Genomic DNA, 16,996 nt, shown 5'->3' on the forward strand with positions numbered 1-16,996 from the left:
ATGTCTAAATGGCTGGCAACATAAGTGAGTACACCCCACAGGTTGCTACTGGAATCCTCTTCCACTCCTCCATGATGACATCACGGAGCTGGTGGATGTTAGACACCTTGAACTCCTCCACCTTCCACTTGAGGATGCGCCACAGGTGCTCAATTGGGTTTAGTCCATCACCTTTACCTTCAGCTTCCTCAGCAAGGCAGTTGTCATCTTGGAGGTTGTGTTTGGGGTCATTATCCTGTTGGAAAACTGCCATGAGGCCCAGTTTTCGAAGGGAGGGGATCATGCTCTGTTTCAGAATGTCACAGTACATGTTGGAATTCATGTTTCCCTCAATGAACTGCAGCTCCCCAGTGCCTGCAGCACTCATGCAGCCCTAGACCATGATGCTACCACCACCATGCTTGACTGTAGGCAAGATACAGTTGTCTTGGTACTTCTCACCAGGGCGCCGCCACACATGCTGGACACCATCTGAGCCAAACAAGTTTATCTTGGTCTCGTCAGACCACAGGGCATTCCAGTAATCCATGTTCTTGGACTGCTTGTCTTCAGCAAACTGTTTGCGGGCTTTCTTGTGCGTCAGCTTCCTTCTGGGATGACGACCATGCAGACCGAGTTGATGCAGTGTGCGGAGTATGACAGGCTGACCTCCCACGTCTTCAACCTCTGCAGCAATGCTGGCAGCACTCATGTGTCTATTTTTTAAAGCCAACCTCTGGATATGATGCTGATCACGTGGACTCAACTTCTTTGGTCGACCCTGGCGAAGCCTGTTCCGAGTGGAACCGGTCCTGGAAAACCGCTGTATGACCTTGGCCACCATGCTGTAGCTCAGTTTCAGGGTGTTAGCAATCTTCTTATAGCCCAGGCCATCTTTGTGGAGAGCAACAATTCTATTTCTCACATCCTCAGAGAGTTCTTTGCCATGAGGTGCCATGTTGAATATCCAGTGGCCAGTATGAGAGAATTGTACCCAAAACACCAAATTTAACAGCCCTGCTCCCCATTTACACCTGGGACCTTGACACATGACACCAGGGAGGGACAACGACACATTTGGGCACAATTTGGACATGTTCACTGTGGGGTGTACTCACTTATGTTGCCAGCTATTTAGACATTAATGGCTGTGTGTTGAGTTATTTTCAGAAGACAGTAAATCTACACTGCTATACAAGCTGTACACTGACTACTCTAAGTTATATCCAAGTTTCATTTCTATAGTGTTGTCCCATGAAAAGATATAATGAAATATTTGCAGAAATGTGAGGGGTGTACTCACTTTTGTGATACACTGTATCTAACAAATTGCTTGGTGCATGTATCAATCTTTATGAAACAGCACATTCATGTGTTTGCTGCAAGGCCAAGATATCAAGGTAGCAGCAGAGTTACAGCAAATGTCCATAGCACTACCTAAGTACACTAATAAAAGTACCGGGTGTTAATTTTTCTGAATTAACACAAGAAGCATAGTGTCACGATACATGTACAGTGTATCACAAAAGTGAGTACACCCCTCACATTTCTGCAGATATTTAAGTATATCTTTTCATGGGACAACACTGACAAAATGACACTTTGACACAATGAAAAGTAGTCTGTGTGCAGCTTATATAACAGTGTAAATTTATTCTTCCCTCAAAATAACTCAATATACAGCCATTAATGTCTAAACCACCGGCAACAAAAGTGAGTACACCCCTAAGAGACTACACCCCTAAATGTCCAAATTGAGCACTGCTTGTCATTTTCCCTCCAAAATGTCATGTGATTTGTTAGTGTTACTAGGTCTCAGGTGTGCATAGGGAGCAGGTGTGTTCAATTTAGTAGTACAGCTCTCACACTCTCTCATACTGGTCACTGAAAGTTCCAACATGGCACCTCATGGCAAAGAACTCTCTGAGGATCTTAAAAGACGAATTGTTGCGCTACATGAAGATGGCCAAGGCTACAAGAAGATTGCCAACACCCTGAAACTGAGCTGCAGCACAGTGGCCAAGATCATCCAGCGTTTTAAAAGAGCAGGGTCCACTCAGAACAGACCTCGCGTTGGTCGTCCAAAGAAGCTGAGTGTACGTGCTCAGCGTCACATCCAACTGCTGTCTTTGAAAGCTAGGCGCAGGAGTGCTGTCAGCATTGCTGCAGAGATTGAAAAGGTGGGGGGTCAGCCTGTCAGTGCTCAGACCATACGCCGCACACTACATCAAATTGGTCTGCATGGCTGTCACCCCAGAAGGAAGCCTCTTCTGAAGTCTCTACACAAGAAAGCCCGCAAACAGTTTGCTGAAGACATGTCAACAAAGGACATGGATTACTGGAACCATGTCCTATGGTCTGATGAGACCAAGATTAATTTGTTTGGTTCAGATGGTCTCAAGCATGTGTGGTGGCAATCAGGTGAGGAGTACAAAGATAAGTGTGTCATGCCTACAGTCAAGCATGGTGGTGGGAATGCCATGGTCTGGGGCTGCATGAGTGCAGCAGGTGTTGGGGAGTTACATTTCATTGAGGGACACATGAACTCCAATATGTACTGTGAAATACTGAAGCAGAGCATGATCCCCTCCCTCCGGAAACTGGGTCGCAGGGCAGTGTTCCAGCATGATAATGACCCCAAACACACCTCTAAGACGACCACTGCTTTATTGAAGAGGCTGAGGGTAAAGGTGATGGACTGGCCAAGCATGTCTCCAGACCTAAACCCAAGAGAACATCTTTGGGGCATCCTCAAGCGGAAGGTGGAGGAGCGCAAAGTCTCGAATATCCGCCAGCTCCGTGATGTCGTAATGGAGGAGTGGAAAAGCATTTCAGTGGCAACCTGTGAAGCTCTGGTAAACTCCATGCCCAGGAGAGTTAAGGCAGTTCTGGGAAATAATGGTGGCCACACAAAATATTGACACTTCAGGAACTTTCACTAAGGGGTGTACTCACTTTTGTTGCTGGTGGTTTAGACATTAATGGCTGTATATTGAGTTATTTTAAGGGAAGAATAAATTTACACTGTTATATAAGCTGCACACAGACTACTTTTCATTGTGTCAAAGTGTCATTTTGTCAGTGTTGTCCCATGAAAAGATATACTTAAATATCTGCAGAAATGTGAGGGGTGTACTCACTTTTGTGATACACTGTATGTTAATGCACACATGAACATACAGAGCCAGGACGGTGGCTCTGAGAGAGAACACTTCACACTAGCACAATTCATATATCTTAAAAAATAGGGGGGTGGGCAGAAATCATTTTGCATCATTACACATTTAATGTTTACTGACTGTCCTTAAATGTTCAAATAAAGAATTTAATGGAATGACACACTTAGACCTTGTAGGACATTATTTTTGAATCTACCAAGTGTAAGCACAGTGTAAGAAGCAGAATATGGTAACCAGGTGGCACTGTTCATACCTTTAACAGGGTTGTACAATGCAGCAGAATTGGGCTAACCTCTGCAGCAAAAACACTCACACTGGCCACCCATACTCATTGTGCTTGTAAATGCAGAACAGTAATACTCTTGGCAACAGCTACAGAATGAGTGGCTGGAGACTTTAGTGACCACATTTGAGTTATAACTGACCAAGATTGTACCTGCTTTTTTAAGGCATGTAAATCGAATGATTTGCCCTGTAGTCCATCTGATAACAGAACTGGACATGGGTGTGATCACTCTCTGTGAGCAGAAGCATGCTGGGAAACAACGGCCACACCTTAGCAGAGATCATAAATCTGGATGTCTCTTGACCTTTAGTCCTAGGCTTTTTTCAGCAGTCTGCATTTCAATTTCTAGGCTTCTAACTAAGCTACTTCAAGTAATGGTTTTACAAACAATATGTTTGACACACCTCCTTCTAAACTTATTACATCACAAAATGTATATATTTATACATTACACATCTACAGCATTTAGCAGATGCTTTTGTTAAAAGTGACTTACAGTTATGCCTTGCTAAGGGGACTAACAATAACAACTTGGTAGTAGTGAGAATTGAACCGGCAACCTGAACTACCACTGCACATATGTATGTATGTATGTACAGTGTATCACAAAAGTGAGTACACCCCTCACATTTCTGCAGATATTTAAGTATATCTTTTCATGGGACAACACTGACAAAATGACACTTTGACACAATGAAAAGTAGTCTGTGTGCAGCTTATATAACAGTGTAAATTTATTCTTCCCTCAAAATAACTCAATATACAGCCATTAATGTCTAAACCACCGGCAACAAAAGTGAGTACACCCCTTAGTGAAAGTTCCTGAAGTGTCAATATTTTGTGTGGCCACCATTATTTCCCAGAACTGCCTTAACTCTCCTGGGCATGGAGTTTACCAGAGCTTCACAGGTTGCCACTGGAATGCTTTTCCACTCCTCCATGACGACATCACGGAGCTGGCGGATATTCGAGACTTTGCGCTCCTCCACCTTCCGCTTGAGGATGCCCCAAAGATGTTCTATTGGGTTTAGGTCTGGAGACATGCTTGGCCAGTCCATCACCTTTACCCTCAGCCTCTTCAGTAAAGCAGTGGTCGTCTTAGAGGTGTGTTTGGGGTCATTATCATGCTGGAACACTGCCCTGCGACCCAGTTTCCGGAGGGAGGGGATCATGCTCTGCTTCAGTATTTCACAGTACATATTGGAGTTCATGTGTCCCTCAATGAAATGTAACTCCACAACACCTGCTGCACTCATGCAGCCCCAGACCATGGCATTCCCACCACCATGCTTGACTGTAGGCATGACGCACTTATCTTTGTACTCCTCACCTGATTGCCGCCACACATGCTTGAGACCATCTGAACCAAACAAATTAATCTTGGTCTCATCAGACCATAGGACATGGTTCCAGTAATCCATGTCCTTTGTTGACATGTCTTCAGCAAACTGTTTGCGGGCTTTCTTGTGTAGAGACTTCAGAAGAGGCTTCCTTCTGGGGTGACAGCCATGCAGACCAATTTGATGTAGTGTGCGGCGTATGGTCTGAGCACTGACAGGCTGACCCCCCACCTTTTCAATCTCTGCAGCAATGCTGACAGCACTCCTGCACCTATCTTTCAAAGACAGCAGTTGGATGTGACGCTGAGCACGTGCACTCAGCTTCTTTGGACGACCAACGCGAGGTCTGTTCTGAGTGGACCCTGCTCTTTTAAAACGCTGGATGATCTTGGCCACTGTGCTGCAGCTCAGTTTCAGGGTGTTGGCAATCTTCTTGTAGCCTTGGCCATCTTCATGTAGCGCAACAATTCGTCTTTTAAGATCCTCAGAGAGTTCTTTGCCATGAGGTGCCATGTTGGAACTTTCAGTGACCAGTATGAGAGAGTGTGAGAGCTGTACTACTAAATTGAACACACCTGCTCCCTATGCACACCTGAGACCTAGTAACACTAACAAATCACATGACATTTTGGAGGGAAAATGACAAGCAGTGCTCAATTTGGACATTTAGGGGTGTAGTCTCTTAGGGGTGTACTCACTTTTGTTGCCGGTGGTTTAGACATTAATGGCTGTATATTGAGTTATTTTGAGGGAAGAGTAAATTTACACTGTTATATAAGCTGCACACAGACTACTTTTCATTGTGTCAAAGTGTCATTTTGTCAGTGTTGTCCCATGAAAAGATATACTTAAATATCTGCAGAAATGTGAGGGGTGTACTCACTTTTGTGATACACTGTATGTATGTATGTATGCATGGACAAGACAGCACACCCCTGTTATAAGTTTTTTTTAAATGAAACATCTAAGAAGCTGCAGGTTTTTTTAGCAAGTACTGATTATGTACTGGATTATGTACTAATTTGCCATATTCTTCATATGCCTGGGCTGTAGGGTAGGGTGGCATAAAAAAAAGTCTCCAAGCATGTGGGAAACTGTGTTATGGTCTGATGAGACCACGGTTGAACTTTTTGGCCATAATTCTAAGAGGTATGTGTGGCATAAAAACATTGCACATCATCAAAAGAACACAGTACCCACAGTGAAGCAGGGTGGTGGCAGCATTACGCTTTGCAGCTGTTTTTCTTCAGCTGGAACTGGGGCTTTAGACAAGGTAAAAGAAAATTATGAAAAGTTCCAAATATTAGTCAATATTAGACATTTTTGGATGACAATGGCCCAAAGCATACCTCCACATCAACAACAGAATGGCTTCACGAGAAGATTACAGTTTTGGAATGACCCATCCAAAGCCCAGAGCTGAATCCAATTGAAAATCTGTGGGGTGACCTAAAGAGGGCTGTGCACTGGAGAAGCCCTCACAATCTGACAGTTTTGGAACACTTTTGCAAGAAAGAGTGGGCAAAGATTGATAAGTCAGGTTGTGTCATGCTGATAGACTCCTACCAAATCAGACTGAATGTTGTCATAAAATCAAAAGATGCTTCAACAAAGTATTAGTGTGCGCATATTTATGCAACCACAATTTTTATTCTCCCTCCTAAAAAAGTTCAGGTTTATTTTTCAATGTAATTGTACAGATTACAGGTCACATTATAGGTGGATGCACACAAATATTTACGCTCTTGCTGATCTTACCTTAGACTGGGGCACTGGACGTGGGGGAAAGGTACATGGTGGTCTACAGTGTTTCTGGTGAAAAGGCAGGAGATGGTGGGGATCCAAAGGAACCCAGGGCACACTGGCCATTGTCGGGACTACAGGAGGACCACAGTGCACTGCCTGAAGATCATAGACGCTACGACTGGGTTTCTTTCCATCTGTGGTTTTGAATATGGTCACAAAGGCCTCGCCTGGTTTGTGGGCCAACAGGTAGCTTCCCTCCTGCAAGCTGAAGCAGATAAGAGACAGAAAGTGTTTTAGTGTATTCCAACTATAAGTTTGAATCTTTTGTTTCCCAGGGTTTAAAAAAAAAAGATAAGCTGTAGAGTGGGTGATTTACGAAATAGTTTTGTGACCAATGCTCAGGGGGAAAACTACGGCAGCCGATTGTGAAACACAGATTTCATCACAAAGACAGTTTGGATGCCTTTTCTGGCTGAACTGATTAGATGACAACATACTGACACATTCCTTAATACAAGTGGCCATGCAAGCCTATAGTGTGTGATGGCATTAAATAGAACATATAGTGCTCGAAGGCATTATATGGAGCATATTATTTATTATAACTTTAACATCATGTTTTACACACTCTGGTTACATTCATGACATAACATGTAGTAACTGGTTACACATGATTCATCAGTTGAATTCTTTAACATCACACACAGTCATAGCATTATATGGAGCATAGAGTGTGTGAAGGCATTATATACAGTGGGGCCAAAAAGTATTTAGTCAGCCACTGATTGTGCAAGTTCTGCTACTTAGAAAGATGAGAGAGGTCTGTAATTTTCATCATAGGTACACTTCAACTATGAGAGACAAAATGAGAAAAAAAAAATCCAGGAAATCACATTGTAAGATTTTTAAAGAATTTATTTGTAAATTATGGTGGGAAATAAGTATTTGGTCAATAACAAAAGTTCAACTCAATACTTTGTAACATAACCTTTGTTGGCAATGACAGAGGTCAAACGTTAGCTGGTATTTTGGCCCATTCCTCCATGCAGATCTCCTCTAGAGCAGTGATGTTTTGGGGCTGTCGCTGGGCAACACGGACTTTCAACTCCCTCCACAAATATTCTATGGGGTTGAGGTCTGGAGACTGGCTAGGCCACTCCAGGACCTTGAAACGCTTTTTACGGAGCCACTCCTTCGTTGCCCGAGCGGTGTGTTTGGGATCATTGTCATGCTGGAAAACCCAGCCACGTTCCATCTTCAATGCTCTCACTGATGGAAGGAGGTTTTGGCTAAAAACTCACGATACATGGCCCCGTTCATTCTTCCCTTAACACGGATCAGTCGTCCTGTCCCCTTTGCAGAAAAACAGCCCTAAAGCATGATGTTTCCACCCCCATGCTTCACAGTAGGTATGGTGTTCTTGGGATGCAACTCAGCATTCTTCTTCCTCCAAACACGACGAGTTGAGTTTTTACCAAAAAGTTCCATTTTGGTTTCATCTGACCACATGATATTTTCCCAATCCTCTTCTGGATCATCCATATGCTCTCTGGCAAACTTCAGACGGGCCTGGACATGTACTGGCTTAAGCAGGGGGACACAGGGATGAGATCTTGCGTGGGGCCCCAGATCGAGGGAGATTATCAATGGTCTTGTATGTCTTCCATTTTCTTACAATTGCTCCCACAGTTGATTTATTCACACCAACCTGCTTGCCTATTGTAGATTCACTCTTCCCAGCCTGGTGCAGGTCTACAATTTTCTTCCTGGTGTCCTTCGACAGCTCTTTGGTCTTGGCCATGGTTGAGTTTGGAGTCTGACTGTTTGAGGCTGTGGACAGGTGTCTTTTATACAGATAACGAGGTCAAACAGGTGCCATTAATACAGGTAACGAGTGGAGGACAGAAGAGCTTCTTAAAGAAGAAGTTACAGGTCTGTGAGAGCCAGAAATCTTGCTTGTTTGTGGGTGACCAAATACTTATTTTCCACCATAATTTACAAATAAATTCTTAAAAAATCCTACAATGTGATTTTTTTTTTCTCATTTTGTCTCTCATAGTTGAAGTGTACCTATGATGAAAATTACAGACCTCTCTCATCTTTTTAAGTAGGAGAACTTGCACAATCAGTGGCTGACTAAATACTTTTTGGCCCCACTGTAGAGCATATAGTGCTCGAAGGCATTATATGGAGCATATTATTTATTGGGATTTTAACGTCATGTTTTACACTTTGGTTTCATTCATGACAGAACATGTAGTTACTGGTTATACAAGATTCATCAGTCCAAGTCTTTAACATCTTACACAGCCATGGCATTATATGGAGCATAGAGTATGTGAAGGCATTATATAGAGCATACACTGCATGAAAATGTATTCGACTGTGACATCTGGATTATTTGTTGTGGATTGTGTGTTATGATTTAAATTAAAACACAGGACATATAAAGGAAAAGCTGTAATGGCATGACCTTAATGTCAATTACTGTCCTTAATAGACAGTCAGGCACTTGAAAAGGTATAACAACATTCAGAGTTATTATTGCTTTTCCATACATCATAATAATGGATATTTGGTCATTTTGATGGCTATAATACACATTATAGAATTTCCACCAAGAAGCTTTCACTACAATCTTTACTCCTTACAAATAACAATATGGCAGACCCCAGCTAGCAACCTATCAGAAAATGGTTACTAAAGGAAAAACATGATCTGCCGCTGAAAACTACATTGCAACCAACAAAGCCAAAATTGTACCAGGCACCTTAAAATGTTAAACCTGCATGTGAGTGATAGTTATGGCAGGCAGTATCAACATAAAAATGTCATTTTTGTTTTTCAAAAAAAAAAAAAAAAAAAAAAAAAAAAATAATTCCAATAAGTGTGTGTGTTGGAGGGGGTAGGTTTGGGGGTTTAATCGACTCGTGTCAATGTTTTTAAGTCAGCCGCTGTTCAGAGTGTGAATGTCAGTATGATATAATAATGAAGCCCTTTTTACTTTATACAAACAAAGGGAATTAAAGAATGTGAAATATGCCTGAGAATTAAAGCACCACAAACAACTGGAAAGAAGCAAACAGCTGGAACCAGTTACAAGCGGCAACACTGCCAACTGCCACGAAGAACCAGAAACTATTACCACTTAAAAATGGAATGCCAAGAAGGTTAAAAAAGAATAAAGGCTTTGCAGTAGTGGTCAAAACTAGAATCAACACAAAAACAGAAAGGAATCAGCATTATTACGCTGTTAATGACTTTTTTTTTTAACAACTTGGATTTTTATATCCAAATAAGAAACTTGTGCACATGATTGTAAACTAAACATCTTTATTAAGCACCTGATGATACACTACCATTGCACTTCATATTGTGTTTTTGATCCATTCTAGCTCCTAAACATGCTAACTAAATGCTGTTTTAAATGAGTAACTTCTGTGTACCAGTGTGCGGATCTGTCTACTGACAAGAATCCAAAGAATTTCTGTAAGCAGCTCTGATTAAAGCCCATCTTCTGAATACACCTATAAAGCCAATATATAAAGACTACAGTGTATTAAACACACACACACTAACAGGGTATCTGCAGGTATTGGGAAATTAAATTTAAGACTTTTTAATACCACTCTGAGACAAAAATTAAGACCACTGTCGCAGTAACAAAGCAGCAAAAAGCACACATCAACATTATGTTTACAGACTTTATTGTAAGCATGCGAGTGCTGTATTTTCTGTTTAACCAATATTTAATGATTTAAACTTAAATGAACAGTTTTGTATAAACCAAAACCATTTATACTTATATTTTGTATAAACCAGAACCGTCTGTACACTGAAAACGGGGTCTCAATTTTCTCTAATTTTTCAAATACATACACTATATTGCCAAAAGTATTCACTGTCAGTGGTATTATAACAAAGTGGGATTGGGAATGACAGCAACTCGGGCCCTGAACGTGGTCTACCACCGTAAAGTGACAGAGTGGGGTCGCCAAGTGCTGAGGCGACTGCATAAAAGTCTCGAACGCTCTGCTGTATAACTTGTAGCCGAACTGGGCTTACATTTCAAGCTTAAAAAAACCCAATTAGAAACACAAAAATAATTATAAGTTTATTTCTTAATTATTTGTCAATTAGAAATTAGAAACACAAAAATAATTATAAGTTTATTTCTTAATTATTTGTCAATTAGAAATTAGAAACACAAAAATAATTATAAGATTATTTCTTAATTATTTGTCATTATACTAAAAGAGCAACTGCTTATTTTCTGCATGTTCTATCTGTAGCTCCGTTACGGCTCTGTGTGTGTGTGTGTGCGCGTCTCTCGCTCGCTCTTTATTAAGACTCTCATTATGACTAATTAATTCCCTCTACTGATGGAAGCTGAATGGGTGGACTACAGTCGATAAGAACTGCGCAAAAATAAAAAAATTCACATAACGGCTCCCAGAGCCGTTCAATAGAATTGGATCGTTCGCGAACGACCCATCACTAACACCCACTGTCTCTTCAGGGGGGACGGGTCACACATGAAAACAGACTGGCAGATTGCAGTCACACACACTAGCTGTCGGTCACGAACGAGCTCTTTGAGCCAACTATTTTTTACGTGAACAATGGGAACCCACTCCCGTCCAAGAGCCGTTACTTTCTTTATTTGCTTTCGTAACTTAAAACAAGGCAGAATGTTAGGGTGGTGATCTCCACGGCACGGACAGGCACTCCACAGGCAGAAGTGGTCAAATTGAAGAGTCGTTTTGGAGCAGAAAGAGCCGGCTCTTTTCAGTGAGTTGAGCCAAATGGCTCACCAAAAAGAGCCGGAATTCGCATCAATCTGCGACTTTTTTATTTCTCTAATAAGTGAACTATTCGGTCAGATAGCTATTTGTAGTGAAAGAAATACTGTTACGATTTCAAGCATTTTCAAGCACTTTACCCAAAATTCCAGCACTTTTTAAACCTGGAAAATACGACATTAAAATTCAAGCATTTTCATGGATTTCAAGCACCCGTACAAACCCTGTTATTAAATGTACACTTCCCCATGCCAGCAGTGGCGTTAAGCAAGTAATGAGCGTAAGGTTACCTCAAATTAGCACCCCTCGGAACCATTAAGATCGTTGGTTCTGCTTAGTTCAGGCCGCCGTTTAAACAGTTAAACAATTTGCATACGAAATCTGAAAATTACGAGATATAATCCGCGAAAATAAAACCTAAATTATATTTACACACTGTGGCAATTAAGGCCTTTTTTTTTTTTTTTTTTAAGATAAACGAATTTAAGACTTTTTAAGGATCAGCAGACACCCTGCCCTAAGGCTGCCAATGATTAACTGATTAACTAACCAACAAAGAAGCCAATTTAATTAATGCCGTTGGTTAAAAAAAGTCTCACAAATGTATTTCCCACAGCTGACCTCAGATTATTGATTTACACAACGTGCATGTAGCAGTATGCCAGCTAGGTGTTATAAACACACCTTATAATTACTACACTAATATTTACAAAAAGAGCTTTAATATACTGACTGCATCATTATTAACTATTATTAGCATAGTGATTTTAAGACTTGTAATAAACTGTACACTATTGTCAAACATACTCGCACAGACCCACTCCTAATGATTAGTTGGCAGTTGGTGTATGCATTCCCTGGTTCTCACCAAATTATTGTTCTACTGTTTATTTTATTTATTTACTTAATAGGATTTTAAAGTCATGGTTTGCACTTTGGTTACATTCATGACAAGTTAAATGTCAAACACAGTCACGGGCAACTTTGTATCTCCAATTCACCTAACTTACATGTCTTTGGACTGTGGGAAGAAAACCGGAGCACATGTAAACCACAGGTCCACCAGGGAATCAACCCAGGACCTTCTTGCTGTGTGGCGACAGTACAACCCACCCTCTCTGTTCTATTGAATTTAAGTGAAAATCCATTCAAAGTAGGTAATTTTTTGCTTAATTTAACATATTGGAAAATATGCATATGCTACATTTTATTTCATTTGACTGAAATTAGCAGAACACTGTAATTGTGCATTAACATGCAGAGATTTGTTTCCTGTGGAGGTTGTGTTAAGAGAACATGGAAGTGGACTACAGTGTCCACCCATTTCCATTGTTTGTTTATTAGGATTGTAACGTCATGTTCTACACTTTGGTTACATTCATGACAGGAGCGGTAGTTACTCATTACACAAGGTTCATCAGTTTTTACAAGGTTATATTGAACACAGTCATGGACAATTTTGTATCTCCAATTCAGCACCTGGATTAAACCCACGCAGACACGGGGAGAACATGCAAACTCCACACAGAAAGGACCTGGACCACCCCACCTGAGGATCGAACCCAGGACCTTCTATCTGTAAGGCAACATTGCTACCCACTTAGCCACCCCCACCCATTTGCATAACACTGTACATTTATTTTAGGAATCTATTATTGAACTATCACAGTAGGTTCATGAATATGATTCAGGTTCAGTGCTGGATTTCCAAAGCTATGCTATAAATATTGAATATCTTTACAATATAGATGAAGCTTTTTTTTACCCTAGCTTAATGAATTTTTCCATCATGTGAGTTTATGCCACAAACAAACTTTGTGTAAATGAATAATATAAAGAATATGACATGGCAATTTGAATTGCTCTTAAAACTTAAACTGTGCCTACAACCAGAAACTGTGCTTACTTAGAAAGCTTGGTGTGAACTTACCTTGTGATTTTTTTCAGTATGTGGTGAAGTGTGTTCAAGCACCTGGCTGGTCTGCAAAACAAAAAGAGCAAATGCAACTGCACGGCAGAAACGAAACTTGATTTCAAAAATAGCTTGTTATATACACAGAATTATTACCTACACAAATATCATTTAACAGTTAAAACCTAATCAATTTCAATTGTCAAATAATCAAACTAAACTGTGCTGTTTAGTAACAGAAATTTGCCTAAACACAAAAAAAAACAGTAAATCATGCAGTGCCTTTGCAGACTCTTACTTGAAGTCACAGGAAGTGTTCTGAATCCAGTCAGACTGGAGCTCTTGCAGCTGCACAAGCTTTGATGTGTGAGCATTTATTCGACCTTCACACAAACATACACAAGAAGAGTAATTAGTGTTTATAGTAGCTAGTGGTTTAAAGGCAGTTCTGCTATGATGACACACACCTTCCTAGAGTGTCATGGTATTAGGACTAGACATATGAAAAGTGATGCTTACCCACTGCTATACAGCCACAGCATGACCTGTATAATATATGTTCCATATCATAACTCGAAAGCCAATCATTATTAGTAAAAAGTTATTTGTTAATACCAAGCCCAAAACAATCCAGCATTTTAGGCCAGCTTCAGACTGGGGGATCACTAATATTTCATGTCAGAAAAAGTATTACCAATTTGATTAGCAGAAAAAATCAGACTTTCAAATGAACTTGTATTTAAGTGGTTTATTTAAAGTAACCTCCAGGCCACCCAAGAAGGATGGAGGTCCCTGCTGAGTCTGGTTCCTCTCAAGGTTTCTTCCCGTAATTTTAAGGGAGTTTTTCCTTGGCACTGTTGCCCTCGACTTGCTCAATAGGGGTTTTTGGTCTGCTGGTCTGGTTGCTTTGAGACAATGTCCATTGTAAGAGCTATATAAATAAATTTGACTTGACTACCACAATTATTTTGGCATAATAAGAACAGAAGAAACTGCATTGCAATGTGAATTTTAGTTCAGACATTCTCCTGCTTAGATCAATTTGCTGTAAAAAGAATTAAGACAGTCCAAAAATTCGTCCCATTTCCATGACACAAATTCGTGCCACTGAGGGTGAAAAATGAATTTTTGAAAAATGAATGAGCTGGGACTAGCTTGTAGGTAACTTGCTGCTGCAAAGTGAGTGTTACATCATACCACTTGAATCTAAAAGCTAGATGAGCTACTGAAGAGCAGAGCATAAAGAACAGACATGTCCTCACATGCTCCTTAAGCATACAGTCTATGAGAACATCTCTTACAAAGCAACATCCAATAGAATGAATGAACGAGAGCTCTTATCTACAAACAACGCCTTTCACTTACAATGAAACTGACTGGACTCATCAAGCAAGTTATACAGTACATTAGAAATTAAAAATGTGGAAATAGAGAATGTTCCTGTGTGTTTTAGAGCAGAAATACCAGAAAACAGAGATATGGTAGGGGAGAAAAGCAGAGAAATTCCCTAAACAGGAACGGTCATGGTTGCAAATTTAAATAACAACATGGCTTTGTTATTCCAGCACTTTGGTCAACAGTTTTTTTTTATTTTTATTTTTTTCAAATCAATAGATGGAAACTGGAGCAATGATGTCACTGTGTGTATACAAAGCAGGAATTTTCCCCAGACTGCCTGTTGAATCATGTGCCTTTATGTTTAAACCACCACAATGATTCCCGAATTGAGTTCTCCAGCCGCGTAAAATCGACCAATGCCTTTTTTTTTTTTTTTTTTTTAAATAAAGCTCCACAATTATTGAATTGGGCAGATATTCTCTGTAAAGTCACTTTAAGTGTATTTCTGAATCACAGTTAACTGCACTACTTAGTATAGTAGTGTGTCATTTGAGACACAAGCATGGTGATTTAAAAAAAAAGCAGCAGTCCGATACTGGCTAATCATGTACAAGGGTTCTTTAAAAACCAACTTTTTAATGCCATCAGCAAAATTGTTTTTGGTTGAGCGTGTAGCTACTAATGCACCGCTGCTTTCACATCATCATCACATGAAAATCTTCTTCCCCTTAAAGCTTCTTTGAGCGATCCAAAAAAGGTGGAAAGACTATAAGCACTCTCAGTTTCTCAGACAGGACCAATTACTCCTCCTTCCGCCCTCACCGTTTCCAACCAAAATATAAAAGTGTGGAAGCTTTTTGAAGCCCTCGTATTAAACACAATTAAGATCCAAATGTATTATAGATATTCTAGGCAGGTGGCAATGTGGTGCTGCACAAGGGTAATGAGGACCGGACTACCAGCCACTTTGTCCTATTGTGTTGCTGCCAGTGAGAGCAAAGGAACACAATGGCTGGAAACAAATATAAGAGTGCATCAGAATGGGTTTGCGAATATATAATTTATTTGTAATACATCAGCAAGTTGATGCAGAAAACTTTCAACAAGATTTCATAGTGGATCTTCATTGAAAATCTGTGCCAAAAAATCTGTGATATCAGATACTAATGTTGAACCAGAATACCTGGCTTGCAATCAAGATTAAAATCTTCCAAAGGTCACTCAAGTTTCTCCACACCTCATCACACATGATTCATGGTTGTGCACATGGGAACAATCTTATATAAACACGAATGGGCCTTCCACCAAACTGTTGCCACAACTTTAGCATATAATTTATGTTACATTATTGACTTAATACACCTGTTAGCAATGCTTTGGCTTAAACACCTAAACCCAATAATTATGAGGTTCATACTCTGAGATTTATTTAGGCAAAAGAACATAGCCTGGCTGTAGACCTAGCTTACAGACAACTGCATTTACATGCTAAATTCTTAAATAATGCCTGACCAAACATTCTTCAGCAAGTTAGTGTAAAAACAAGGCATTGTGAGCCATTTCAGGCTAGATCCTGGCCTAAACCCAATAAAAAGACAAGATTCCTTTACTAAGCAGAAGGAATGCGAGTTCAAAAAGGGAGATAAGAATGTGCTTCTCTTGCATTTTTTCAGAAGGGTTTGGTTATTCAAGACTTTCAGCATTCTGTATAGGCTTTGGTACAGACTGTTAAAAAGCCAATCCAAAAATAATCAGCAAATGACTCCTTTATTCTTTCTACTCCAGTACACATGACTACACAAAGCTTGAACTAAAGCTTTATAAGTTTAGGCCATATGAGCTAGACTACGGTTCACTACAGCACAAAAACAAGACTGCGCTCAAAAAAAAGTCACCAAAATTAGCTGCCAAAAACCACAAGGCTTATTTCCTTCATTTGTTCCACGGTCTTAACTAAAAACGATGGTTACTATGGCAACATGAACTCCAAACAGACACAGAGGCTATGTGAGTCATGTGTGAGGCATGTGGGGGCAGTAGGGGGAGACTGTTCCTCTAACCACTGGCTCCGCCCTCACCCTGTTCACTCTAACTGTGGACCATTAAAGCAGCAGTATGCAAACATTCTTAGTCACAGTCAGCTCGAGAATTAGACACCCTTTTGTGTATTTGTATCTGCCATTAATGTGCTAAAAACATAACATAATATAAAACTGCAATTAAATGAAATAATTGTATTTAAAGAACTTTGTGTTTCAGTTCTTGTCACATCTGCATAAAATATGCACTACATGGCCATACCTTTGGCTTGTTAGACATCACATTTCAAAACCATAGGCATTAATAAGGAGTAAAAGGCATTCCATATTATTAAAAAACATGCCGGTAAGAATTTGTGCCCATTCGGTCAAAAG

General features: G+C 40.2%; 1 protein-coding gene across 1 annotated transcript in view; it reads right to left on the reverse strand.

The window, feature by feature from the left end:
* The window catches only part of ice2 (interactor of little elongator complex ELL subunit 2), a 35,346-nt gene that overhangs the window by 2,201 nt on the left and 16,149 nt on the right, over positions 1-16,996 (reverse strand). Inside the window, exons 12-14 of the mRNA XM_062991875.1 lie at positions 13,543-13,627; positions 13,263-13,313; positions 6,543-6,795 (exon numbers count right to left, since the gene is read on the reverse strand). Of these exons, the coding sequence (XP_062847945.1) occupies positions 6,543-6,795; positions 13,263-13,313; positions 13,543-13,627 (389 nt within the window). The remainder of the gene's footprint in view (positions 1-6,542; positions 6,796-13,262; positions 13,314-13,542; positions 13,628-16,996) is intronic.

The sequence above is a fragment of the Trichomycterus rosablanca genome, chromosome 1, assembly GCF_030014385.1.
Source record: "Trichomycterus rosablanca isolate fTriRos1 chromosome 1, fTriRos1.hap1, whole genome shotgun sequence".
In the NCBI taxonomy this organism is placed as follows: Eukaryota; Metazoa; Chordata; class Actinopteri; order Siluriformes; family Trichomycteridae; genus Trichomycterus; species Trichomycterus rosablanca.